Here is a 13,804-nt window from a genome sequence, read left to right as displayed (position 1 = left end):
GATAGAGGTATACTCAATATTATTAGTGATATCTTAGTAAAATGTTGAAAACCTAATATCATGATATAGAATACTATAATATTTCATATTTTCTAGTCGGAAAAAAGGTCACAAATGCAACTAACTTTCTCTTCCCGTCTCTATATCGAAGTCTTTATATCTTTATAGCTACATGCGGCAATATTATAAAGCTTAAAAGCTATTAGAACAATGTAAATATTGCTTACATGCCCCATTTCCTGTTTTCTTTCCTATTCAGAATTGGTAGCAAATGACAACTTTCTTATTTTGAAAACTTCCTAAACTTATTATCTCTCTTCTTTCCCTGGATTCAAAATGTTCTTGCTTTTAACTCTGACTCTTCTCCCCTCCCTCCTCGAGCTCAACTCCTATGCCATCTGTCTGCCTCCCCGGATCCCACTTCCTTTTGTCAAGCACCTTGAAGGTAAGAAGAGCATCTGTGCCAACTTTTTCTTGCACATTAAGTTTACTGTATTCTAATTGCCAGCTCCCTCAGTTTTGTAGAGCAGGTTACTCTTTTTCTCTGTAACTATCTTTCTTTTCCCTTTTCCTATTTTCTTTTAAGCACCTTCATTTTACTGCAGAGCTGTTAGCTTTGTTTGTCACTGCCAACAATGTCCCTCATATCTAAGGGATTAAAAGTATTCTGTTCACTAGCTTTCATTCAGAAGGCAGTGATGACAGTTCTCCTGGACTCTTTCCTCTCATCCACTTCCTAAATCCGGTCTTTTCCCTCCTTCTGTTATGTTTCCTTTGAAGTAGTTCTCACACTTACCCCTGAGCCCGAATCCCCATGGTAACCATTGTAGTCTTTGTGTTGTAACCAACTGGATTACTACTGCAATAGCAGCCCAGCTAGAGACTCTGACTTCAGTGTCTTTTGCTTCTGTGTCACCCCACTAGTTCTCTGTCTTTACTGGGCAGAAATCACCTGGGGTGCACGTTAAAATGCAAAGTCCCAGGCTCCATCCCAGAGATTTTGATTCAGTAGATTTAGAATAGGATCCCAGAGTCTTCATTTTAATAAACATTCCAGGATAATGTGGAGCATATAATACACAGCCTACACTAAGAAACAATGCTTAGCTATTCCAGTGCACACTATGAGATAATTCAGTGCCTGCCTCACCACAGGAACTACATACAATTCTTTAACTGAATAAATCCTTCATACCAAGCTCTGATGAACTTTCCAGAAAATTACTTTTATCATATCTTTCACTACTTATAGACAAAATATAATTGTCTAATTTCATGTCCAAATTCCCTAGTCTGGTTTCCACAGCTTTCCAAAATCTGATTCCATCTAATTATCAGAACTTTTTCCTACTTCTGACTGTTTTCCAGCAAGCACCCTCTATCTCTAATAGGCTAGTGTTTTCATTGTCCTCTTCTATTTTTATGGGTCTTGACTAAGAAGACATGCACAGGAGACAATAATGTGTTTCAAATTTAAGGAATGAAGCAAAGACAGACATAAAACAAAGAATGAGAAGTGAAGTTGATAACCTAGCAAACGATGACCAGGTAGCATGATGTTAGTGTTTAGATCTAAATATGAATTTGTTTCAAATGAGGGTCTGGTATAGCCCCTCAGTAGCTACAATGTTCCAATAACTAAGTCTCTCTCTTGTGTCTTTTCTCACAATGAATTTGCCCATGTTCTGTTTCCTTAAACTCTTTCTCTCTCACCAACCCCATTCATTCATCAAATTCCTATTTATGCTTATAATCTCAGCTCAAGTATCACCTCTTCCAGGAAGCCTTCCCTGACCTAGCTCTTTGTCCCCCACTTGCTAGTATTCCTTTAGCATTCATTCTCATCTAATCTTGATTTCCTTCATCTTGGCTTGTAACTATAAAACCAGTAATGTGTTTATTCTATTAATCTCCATATAACCGCTAGACCTTAAGCGCCATTAAGAGCACATCTCCATTGAATCTCCTCACCCATCCCTGGGGCTGTATATAGTAGAGACTCAGTAAATAATTATTTAAGGAAAGAGTGAAAACTAGCCCATTGTTCCCTTTCTCCTCAGTACTTAGCTTACTGACTAGGTGAAGACCTTACTGGGCAATGCAATGATGACTTAGGCATGTCACATACAGAAGCAGCTCAAATTTATAATGCTGAGATGGATACCACAGCCAAACCAGGAGCCACCTGACTGACAAGCACAAATATTGCCAGCCAGTCAGACACTTAGCTTTCCTATTATACTTTCTCTCCATCCTCCTCTGGGAGAACCTCATCCCCAGAGCCCTGTACTTTCCTGCTTAACAACAAGACTTTTCTACTAAGCACTCAATTTTTGACCTCTTAGTATTTTTATTTTTAATCCTTAAGAGCATTTTCCTTTGATTCTATTCTGGTTTCTCTTTCTCATTTTCCAAACTGTTACTTCTGGTACCCATCCTACCTAAAAAATGCTTTTAGAAGTGCCAATGACTTGCTTTTATTCCAAATTAAAACTTCCATGTCTCTTATCTATAATCATGAAGAGTCAGTTAATAAAAACAAAAGGGATTCCCTTTGATTGTTATGGTATATTTTAGAATATTTCATACCCCAAGGAGAGAGGGAAATTCTGGATTAGGTGCCTGACACAGTTATTCCCAGAAAATATGCCTGAGATTCATACTGAAAGACAAAGAAAGCTTTTCCCAAACTACTTTAAGTCATGTAATTTTCAAGACAATTTCCTAAACATTGAATTTCAGATAAGGGGATTGGAAACATTGATAAGCAATAGTGATATTCATTCATTTACTCAACATATATTTTTGAGCATCTACTAGGTAGAGTTCTAGGTAAGGAGGTTACAGCAGCAAAGAAAACAAAATGAACAAACAAAAAAGTCCCTGCTTTTATGGAGCTAACATTCTGGTAGTGAGAGAAGATTCTACACAAATAAATATATTATCTGGTGAATTAAATGGTCAGAGGAAGAGGTTATTTCTTCTGAGATACTCAGTCCATGTTCCATAATTATCTTCCTTTTTCTTCATAAGAGTTTTTGTGTATGCTTGTAGGATTGGATAATGACTTGGTCTGGTTTTGCCTTTAGAAACAGAATGGGAAATTTGCTTTCTCTCCAAACATCTAGACTAGGGTTTATTCTATTTCTCCTTTGGTGAGATACCAACAGCCTACTTTATCTGCTCCCTTGTTGAAGAGAGGTAAAGTGTTTGGGAAGGATCAGAATCAAGGTCATATAAGAAAAGGACAACAATAACTAGGATGGTTTGGACCGGATAATTAAGGGCTATTGGGCCTTTGTGTATGAGGATCTCCAGTGTGAAGAGTGTGAACTAATTCCCTCCACGTAGAGCAGAAGAATCAATGCGGGCTGATGTCAAAACACAAGGATTTCAATAGACATCAGACATACTGGCAGGGGGATTCTTAGACACTATATAAAACTGTGATATCAAGAGAGAAGTTGTGAAATCTCCTCCTTTGTCAATCTGTGAGAACAAAGTAGACACCAATCTGTCTGGTACGTTTCGGAAGAATCCTTTCCTACAGACAGACGATCTGGGATTTCATTCTGGGATTATATGACTGTTCCCCTCTACTCTTTCAGATCTATGATCGTATTAATTTTTTTTCACTGTTTACATATCCTACTTTGCTTATTCCTTCCCTAATTTTTTTTTTTTTCAATACACGGGCCTCTCACTGTTGTGGCCTCTCCCATTGCGGAGCACAGGCTCCGGACGCGCAGGCCCAGCGGCCATGGCTCACAGGCCCAGCCGCTCCACGGCATGTGGGATCTTCCTGGACCGGGGCATGAACCCGCGTCCCCTGCATCGGCAGGCAGACTCTCAACCACTGCGCCACCAGGGAAGCCCTCTTCCCTAATATTGATTCCTCCATTTAAACTCTAAATCTATGCTCTTAGCTACTTTGTCATACAGCCACTCAGAGAGTTAGAAAGGACTAGGACCAGGGCTAGCCTCCTGCTTGAGCCAGGGCTCAAAGAAGACCACTGGTCATGGGGTCTTCTCCTGCAGGCCTGCCTCATGGTGAAGAGCCCACACAAATCCATCTTGTGCCAAACTTCTTTCTTGAAAAAGTGACTAAGTGTGGTTCAGGCGTAGTTAATAAAATTGCAGCTGAAACGAGACTGAGTCATCTGTCATACCAGGGTCTCTTACTAATCAGTTGTGAGAAACATTTCAGAATCAGAGAGCAACAGCAAAGAAATATGAGATACTCAGACTTCTTGAGGCAATTAGAGACTAAAGAGCAGAAAGCAAATCAGTCTTCCTGCCTTGACAGTCTTAAAATACACACTGAAAGTAGACTTTGGAGCTACACTATTTGTGACAGATGTTGACCATAACACATTTTCTAAGAGGAAGTAAAAATTACTCACTTCGGGACATGCATTCCACCCTCGCATCAGCAGAGATGATATGGGCTTGGGAATGGAATAGCCAATGGGAGGTCTGATATGGTGGTAAGCCATGTCTGCTGCGGCAGCCGCTGCAAACCAAATGGTCACGTCAGTCTTGAAAATCACATATTTATTTCAAGAAACATATGAACAGACAACAAAAAAATAATTAAAAATCAATCTGTGCAACATCAGCAGAGATTCAAAGAGGCCTCTATGCTGTTTTTTTTTATATGCTTAAGCAGAATAGTGGATAATATGCTACCGTAAGTTTATAATTGTTCGTTTCTTCGGTTGTTCATTCAACAAATGGTGAGCAGAGGGGATTTATATAGGAACAAAGGAACAGACAAAGGAACAGACAAATAGCAAGCAGCACAGGGTATGTACATGATGTTTCAGGAAGTAAAGACTGAAAGGCAGATTGGACCAGCCTATACAATGCATAAATCCCAGGCTAAAGAGCTTATACTACACATAGCGAGACAAGGTGCCCTGAAACTTTGTACCCCTGAGAGCACCTGTATCACTTGGGCAAAATAGATTATTTTTTACGTTTAACTCTGGTTACTGGTTACAAGATTGTTGGGATTTTAAATTTTAATATTTATAAAATAGTTACTATTTGCTAAACTCTTGTTAGATACTCCAAATCCATCATTTTAGCTAATAGTTCCCATTGATTGAATTCTCTAGTGTGGCCTACCTGCTTGGATGTCTGAATGTTGCTCATCTGAAACTCCACATCACTGTGTTGTGATTCTCAGGACATCTTTGTGGATTCCTGAGTGCTGATTATTTTTCTGTTCTGCAACCAGTGATTTCTGTACTCCCTGGGAAACCAAGCTTCTTGCTACTTTTATTGGACACATTTTGTACCAAGTATCATGGTAGATACACACATAAGTTCTTTTGATCCTTTTAAACCATGCATGCAAGGTAAGTGCTATTGTTATGTGTGGGTTGTGTGTGTGTGTGTGTGGTGTATGTAAGTAGTTTTTAATTTATAAAACTTTTAATATAACCAGTAGTTGGCACAACTTCTTTTTTCAGATTTCATGCTATCTTCAGCCATTTCACATTGAAAGCACTTTGTAAACAACACATGAAGCTCTTTTATTCCTCTGAAAAATTGCTCTGCACCCGTGGGATGCTAAAGTTCCAGGATACTGCTGCCTGTGTTCTCGATTGTGATGTCACAATCATCTGTCTATATCTTAATGACTTTTGAGATGTGACCCACAACTACTATCTCTCTTCCACCAAAGTTTACTCCAGCTAAATTCTGTTTATAGATCTGCATCCAGCAGATGTAGTGAAATTATATACAATGCAACTTAACATTTTGCTTTATGGATCATTCAGAATTACTATATAATTTTGCCAAATGTAAAATTAATACTTGTATTTCATAGAAATTCAGAAAATTAGGAGAATTAGAAAGAAGAAAATCCTATTATTCAGAGGAAGCAATTGTTAAAATATTTTGAGCATTTCTTATATATTCTTCATATCACGGAGCTCATGTCCAATATACAATTATGTAATACTTTTTCCCCTAAATTAAATATAAGCATTTTCTCATGTTATTAAAATTCTATGTTAACATATTTTTATTGACTCTGCATTTAGTGTGATTTACTTAATTATTTCTCAATTTCAGGTTGCTCAAATTTGCGTGTAAACACTTCAAAGAATATGTTTTTAAATATGACTTTCCCAATTTCACAGATCATTTATGGTACTCTGAGGAGTGAGTTAATATGTCAAAGGGCACAACCACTTTAAAGACTTTTGATACATACTGATGAACACTTTTCCTAAACAGCTGTAATAATTTATACTCTCAATAACAAGTGTATGAGAGGGTTGTCATTATACCTGAATCAGAATTAGGTTTTCTCATTTTATAAAAGATTTTGCTAATATGAGAGGTAAATATATCAGCTCAGTTGCTGCTGTTTATATTTTGTTCTTTGATAAGTAGTGAGGCTTAATATTTTCCCAGATATTTATTAGTTATTTGTATTTAAAATATTAAGTTCATGCCCTTTGCCAACCTGGAATTTCAATATTTCCTTGCAACAGTCATCTAATTGTACAATGGTTCCAGGCTGAGGGCAGAGTCAGGAATTTCATTCCTGCTTTTGTCTTCAATGCCCTTTGTAACATATTTGCATTATCACATTTTCCAACCATTTCTGGCCACTATCAAGTACAGTTGCTGACACTAAGATAACAAAGAAACAAAAGACTGCTCAAAACATATTTAGCAAACTTAACATGACTCAAAAAATATGTTTTTCGTGTCACAAAAACCTAGGCTTTTTAGGTTCCTTCCAGTAGCTACTCTTGACTATTTTTAATTCTTTTTGGAATGAGGTACATAAATAAGCAAACAAATAAACTGATGCTTAATGATCACTGATCTTCTAACTCTACTTTTTCACCTTATGATCAGTTGGATATTGTTGAGCTGGTACAGCTATAAGCACATAAACTGGTGTAGTGAACACACTTAAACTAATTATACATATCCCAATGGGTGGGGAGGGACCATTCATAAAGTGAGTTAAACTCAGATGCAGGTGCCAAACGTCTCCTCTGAAACTCTTAGACTGTGATATCAAGTATATAAAGTTACTTGTTTGCTTCTTGACACTGTGTCTGAAAAATCAGTTTAAGATGAACAATATTTAATTCTTCATTATTCAAAGTAGATTCTGCAAGGTCTTGGCATCTCCTTCTCCCTTTTGCTTTACGCACCCTTGGCAGTGATACTACTCATTAGCACCTCTGCCAGAAAGTGGGCAATGCAACGTGAAGGGTCATGGAATTGAAATTTGTCACTGTTGAGATTGCTTTGTCAGTCTTGCCTGAGTGGCCATGCTACACTAGCTGCTGGAAACTTTTCTGGTATTCCAGATTCAGGAAAGAGACAGTCACCCATTAATCAATTTTTTACCTTGATTGCTACATAAAATATGCGAAATGATTTATGTAAACGTTGGTTTCCACTTTCACGACTGAAACTTTGCTATTAAGAGAAAATAAGGATACATTTGAAAATATCAATAACTTAATATTGAGTGCCTATTATTTCTTCAGTACTACCCTAAGATAGTTATCAATAGTTTGGCAAATTTATAATCTAGATTCTAGAGTAGGACTGTCTAAAAGAACTTTCTGCCATGATGAAAGTGTCCTTCTCTCTTGTTCAATACTGTCGCATATGGCTATTAAGCACATAAAATGTGGCTAGTGTGATTGAGAAACTGAATTTTTAATTTTACTTTATTTCTATTAATATAAATTTAAATAATCATGTGTGTCTAGTGGCTACCATATCGGACAGCACAATTCTAGAGCATAGCTCCCATTATCCTGAATGAGACAAATTAAACACAAATTTGTGAGTCAACCTCAAGGGTCTGCATAACCATAGTGTTCATTTGTGGATTCAAGTTCTTCATTATCAAGAAAAGAAATGAAAGGAGATCGTGATTGTTGTCTCTCAAAAGAGGCCAGTAACAGAACAAGCATTCAATACAGCATGTGTTAACCTTCATTCATTTATTCAAAATGTATTGAACATTCTATGTGAGTGATAACAGGCAGAAAAAAATGAAGTGTTATGCTTTTCCAAAGAAATTGGTAAATGGATGAATAATAATAAAGAAATGAATTACTGTATATTTCACTGATTTAATGGTTCAATCATAAGTTGTGAAATATGATTCTTTTTCCCCTCTAATTCCTTTTTCCCTACCCTCTTTCTCTGCATTACATCTACTCTCATTTAAGTTTTAGTTTAGATGAATTCTCTCTGGATGACCTTCCTATGGACTCCCATAGCACTCTGTACTACAATAGTATGTATTATATTAAACTTAATTGCCTATTTACTTGCTTGTCTCTGCAAATAGATCACAAGCTCCTTGAGGTCAGGGACTGTATCTTTTCAGCATTGTGTCTCCTGTGCTTAGCACAATGACTGGCAATTAGTAGGTATTCAATAGATATGCAGTGAATGAATCAATAAATGAGATAGTTCAAAATACGATTTCATTGGAAATAATATAGATCATGGTATATAGGACGCAGTACACATTTATCGTACAAATGAATGAAGATGATGGATTAATGCCAATTAATATATTGCCCATTATTATGATTTTAGGACAGAACATAATGCATAGCTATGAAGAAACACTGTAGAATGAATATAATGTTTAGTTTAATGTGAAATTAAAACATACTTAGATAAATTATTGAGATCTGGTGGCATATTTAGTCCATAATATTATCTTTTGTTCAAAACATTTTGGGAGGGGACTTCAATAAACTGAAGCAGTATAAATACTAAGAAATGTCCTTAACTAGCATATCTGGAGGCCTAATTTTCAGTCTGTCTTTGCTTTTACCCCTCCGGGAGATCCTAATTAAGCCAATTTGCCTCTGTGAGTATTAATTTCTCTAAATGTAAGATGAAGCAGTGAGGGCACACTGTAATGGTGACAGGTGTGGGCTTTGGGGACAAGAAGCCATGACTTTAAGTCTTGACTACACCTCTTACCAGCATGTGATGTTGAGCATACGTCTTATCCCAATAGAACCTGATCCATGGCTTATCGGCAGAATTAAAAGAGTCTTCATAGAGCATCTGTTGCATTGTTGGCTCTCAACAAGTGTTAGCTGTTATGGTTGCTTTAATTATTATCTACAGATCTAAGGCTCTGACTGATTCCTTTTAGTCTGAACCTAGAGAACTAGATATCAAAAATATTATTGTGTATTTTCTCTTCTGTTTAGATGAGAAATCTTAGTTCTTTGTGAGGTTTCTTTGAGCATGAATACCAAGTGAAACATTGCATTGAGTTACTGCAAATCACAAAGCTAAAAACCACCTCATTGGGTTTTCCTGGTGGCGCAGTGGTTGAGAGTCCGCCTGCCGATGCAGGGGACACGGGTTCGTGCCCCAGTCCGGGAAGATCCCACATGCCATGGAGCGGCTGCGCGCCCGTGAGCCATGGCTGCTGAGCCTGTGCGTCCGGAGCCTGTGCTCCGCAACGGGAGAGGCCACAACAGTGAGAGGCCTGCGTACCGCAAAAAGAAAAAAAAAAAAAGCACCTCATCTGTCATCAGTCCCAGTTTATAACACAACGTGGCCATTATATAAAGGATGACTATGCAGCTCTCCATGATGAACTTAATTAGCTTTATATTGCTTATGGATAAATTGGTACTAGCTTCTGAATTCCTAAAGTTAACTTATCACTTCCTCTCTTAGGTTTTATAAAAGTAAAAAAGAGAGCAATGAAGTACAATATTTTGTTTGTAAGTTTTGACTAAGATAAGATTGCCAGAATTTTTTTTCTAGTTGGTGTGTATGTGTGTTCTAAAAAATACAATTGATTCTACTTCATAGTTTTTAATGGGCAGGGCTGTGGTGAGACAAAGCAAATGCATTCTACCATCCCAGCAAGAGCTAAGACACATTCTTTGTTAAACTGACACTTTTCAATGATGTATCACCAGAGCATGCAGCATTTGAGAGAGACCATGAGATTGCCATCTTGAGATTGTACTAAGAATGGCTTAATTTTTTAAACCACATCCCATTCTCATTACAGACTGTCAGAAGAATAGATTAATTTGCACCATTGTCTGTTCTCATTGCAATCTTTGTCAGTGTAATGAAGTATTGGCATGTTAACATCAGCTATTTTCATAGAAATATCACCATCCGTTGGACCGATTTGATCTTTCCAGTGATCTGTGTAGTGAGTGGCTGGCATTACTCTTCTCAGTGATAAACTGATAAAGATGTCAGCATAGCAAACACAGAATTTCAGAACTTTAGTTCACTCCTATTTTCCTATCACCTGTCAAAGCACAGTCCACATCATCAATGTGCTTATGCCCTTTGAGGGTATTATATTGAAGATGCTTTAGGATCCTAATTATATATGAGCAGAACATAATCATCTAATATTAAGCAGGTGTAGCAAATGCAAATGGCTATAAATATATGAGACCTGTGACATAACTGGGTCTCTAAATTACATTAATTCATATTTTTTAAAACCACATGTGACACACAAAATGTCTGCAAGCCATATTTGGCTACTGGACTGCAGTTTGCAACTCTGAGGTAAAGCCTCAATATGAAGTTTCACCAGAATCTGGCTAGACTGAATCGGCAGATGTTCTTAATTTGCTGCCATGTCCCAGACTTAGAGTCTGGCATTAAGGAAACCCAGGACACCGAGCTGAGTCTCCTTGTGAACCAGATGGCACCACACATGAAAACAAAAGAAAAATAATAGGCTCTCTTCTTTGGCTCCAAACTATAATCTGAAAGTGATCCACAAAATTGGGTACCTGGTAATAAGGGAATGGGATTGGATAAAATATAGACTGATGGATTAATTCATCCCAGATTTCTTCTTTAGTTTTTCATGAGGTACCAAAGGAGACAGGCCCAGGAGAGAAATAAACTATGGGAAGCAGGTGCTGGTTTCTTTTTTTAAAATGTATCCAGGACAGGTCTTGTTTGCCAGGTCATACCAGCTCCTTTTTCATCTTGCCTGGTTCTTGTCTCTCTGCTTGACTTCATAGTGTGGCTCCTTGCCCTTCTCTCTTCCTGTATCCATCATCCTCCTGCTGGCTAAGCCAGAAGCCTGGAAGTCCTCCTGGTCTCCTCCCTCTCCCTGGTGCTTCCACCTCAATATGTCCGCAAGTCCTGTTAAAATCTCTCAAAACCAGCCTCTCCTTTCTCTTCACTACCTTAGTTAAGATTTTTATACATTCTCTTCTAGATTACCTGGTTCCTTGCCTCTGTTTCAAACTTCTCCAATCCAGCCTTTGCTTTGTAGTAAGAGGGAGCGTTCTAAGATAATAGAGTTGTATTATTGCCCTGCTTAAAATTCTGCAGTGACTTCCATTGTTGACACAGAAGGCCCTTCACTGTGTAGCTCTAGCTTTACATTTACAGCATGTATCTTGCTGCTGATTCCCTTGTATTCTCTGATTCATCACTACTGAAAGATGTGTGAATCTCTCATGCCTCTGCACCTTGCCCAGGCTGCTTTCTGTCAGGACACCTTCACCATCTCCCCACTATTTACCAGTTAAATAGTACTCATCTTTTAAAGATGCAGTTCAGGTATCATCTGCTCTAAGAATCCTTCCCTGATTTACTTTCCCACCACCAGTCTGGGCAGGAGAGCCCTCGAAGGAGCAGCTGTTGCCCTCTGTGTTTCCCTCTAGCTGGGATTTACTCCGCTGACTGTACTTTTCTCATGCCGTCTCTGCACTACAAGGGAATGCCCTTTTCCTCTTTGTTTTCTCTCACAGTTCCTGGCCAGAACTGTGGATGGCTTAATATAACAATAATAGCTAATATTTATTGAGTGCTTACTGTTGCCAGACATCATTCCAAACCTTTGAGGCAAGTCCTACTAGTATCCCTGTTTAAAAAATAAAGACACTGAGGTACTGAAGTATAGCTTGGTTAAGCAGTTTGAGTAAGCTTGCAAGACTCATGCTCTTACACTTATGCCAAGTCTCTTTAGCCTGAAAAATATTTTCTTAAAAATTGAGTTAATTGCCAATATTTAAAAACCTTTTGATTTTTGAACAAACACACCGAAATTAGTTGATATGGCAACAGTGAGCAAGCATCCCTATACTTCCTTCATGGCACTGTTTGGCTGGAGCTGGGTAGCAGCTGTCCCCTTGAGTCAGAGCATGTGATTTCCAGTTCATCACATTATCCTACATCAAGTGTTTTCTTGCTTCCCCTGATCCTGTAGGCATTTGATCTTGTGACCCTTGGGATAGTGAATGTAATGGCTTTTTCATTTTTTTCTAAACCTGAGATTATAAGGTTAATTTGAACATATACTATGTAAAAGAGACCCTAACTTCAAGTTCTTCTGAAGGCATACTCATCACTTGCATAGGAGTCAATGCTAATATTTGCATTCTATTTATACATTTCACCCAGGAGATACGATTCTGTTAAATCCAGGAGGATAAGCCATGTGTAATGTTGCTACTCCCATAATTGATAATCCTGTCCTACACTGTAGTCATGGATTTGTTGCTCACTGTAAATGGCTAATATGTAGCTTATATTGAATCTGATCCTTCACATAATTTATTGCTGAACATTTGCTAGACTGCCTAACCACTGTGATGATATTAACAGCCTCAGTTCTTGATGCAGGGTAACTGTCCAACTTTAAAAAATTCAGTGTCTATCATGAACAACCTCTTTTACCAATAAAGTACTATAAATTCCAGTATCTGAGATATTGGATTCAAGTTATTCTTAGGCAAGATATTTAACTGTTTTATTATATAATATTCTCCCTCCAAAAAGAGTATATATTCCTGAGGGTCCATGAGAGAGGGAATCTTTATCTTTTTGAACTATTCATTTTATAATTAGCAAAGGGTAACAAAGTAGAGAAAATTGCAAGGACACTGCACTTAACTGAATATTGAAGAATTAAGGAAGATATTTTCGGAAGAAGTAATATTTAAGCTAAGGCCTAAAAGTAAATTGGAGTTAGTATGATGAAAAGTAGGGAGGAGTGTGTCTGACAAACAACTAACGTGTGCAAAGACACGGAAGTGAGAGGAAATGTGTCATGTTGGAGAAATGAAATAGTTCCCTGTGGCTGAACATAGAGGACAGGCTGCAAGTGGCAGGCAGTAGACCTGGGGAGGAAAGAAGAAGCATAACTATGGGGGCTTTGTAGATTGTTTTATGAAATTTTTTTAATCTTAAGAACAAAGGAAACACATTGAAGGGGAGCCAGATAATCAAATTTGAGTGTTTAGAAAGCTAAATGTAGTTATAGTATGGCAAATGGTGAAAAAAAGATGGTGAACAAAACTAGAGACAAGGATACCATTTAAGATACTGTGCAGGATTCTACTTGTGAAATAAGGAAGTAGCAGTGGAGAGCAAGATAAGTGGATAGATTTGAAAGATATTTAGAAAGGGGGATTGAAAGTAAGAAAACAAGTGAAAAGAAAAGGAAGGAAGGAAGGGAAGAAAGACAAAAAGGAGGAAAGAAGAAAGAATAGAAGGAAAGAGAAAAATTAATGGTGACTTTGAAGTTTTTATATGGGCTCCCTGGAGAATTAGAACTCCACTCAAGCACAGAATCATAGGAAGCCTCGACCTTGTATTACAGTTTGCCCTTATCTTTCATCTTACAGTTGCAGAGAGATTTCAATTGACAAAGTTCACAAAATCATCTCATTTGATCCTCACAGTAATCTCTGTGGAGTCAACATTAATTGCACTTACCAAAGAAACTGAGCTTGTGAAAGAGCCCAGAGGCCAGAGGAAATGCAACACA

At 37.7% G+C, this 13,804-nt stretch overlaps 1 protein-coding gene across 1 annotated transcript in view; it reads right to left on the bottom strand.

The window, feature by feature from the left end:
• TNNI3K (TNNI3 interacting kinase) overlaps positions 1–13,804 on the bottom strand; it is a 290,825-nt gene that overhangs the window by 80,191 nt on the left and 196,830 nt on the right. The window contains exon 21 of the mRNA XM_032602669.1: positions 4,404–4,513. Within this exon, the coding sequence (XP_032458560.1) occupies positions 4,404–4,513 (110 nt within the window). The remainder of the gene's footprint in view (positions 1–4,403; positions 4,514–13,804) is intronic.

Source organism: Phocoena sinus, chromosome 1, assembly GCF_008692025.1.
Source record: "Phocoena sinus isolate mPhoSin1 chromosome 1, mPhoSin1.pri, whole genome shotgun sequence".
Lineage (NCBI taxonomy): Eukaryota > Metazoa > Chordata > Mammalia > Artiodactyla > Phocoenidae > Phocoena > Phocoena sinus.
This window is presented reverse-complemented; position numbering and strand designations above follow the sequence as displayed.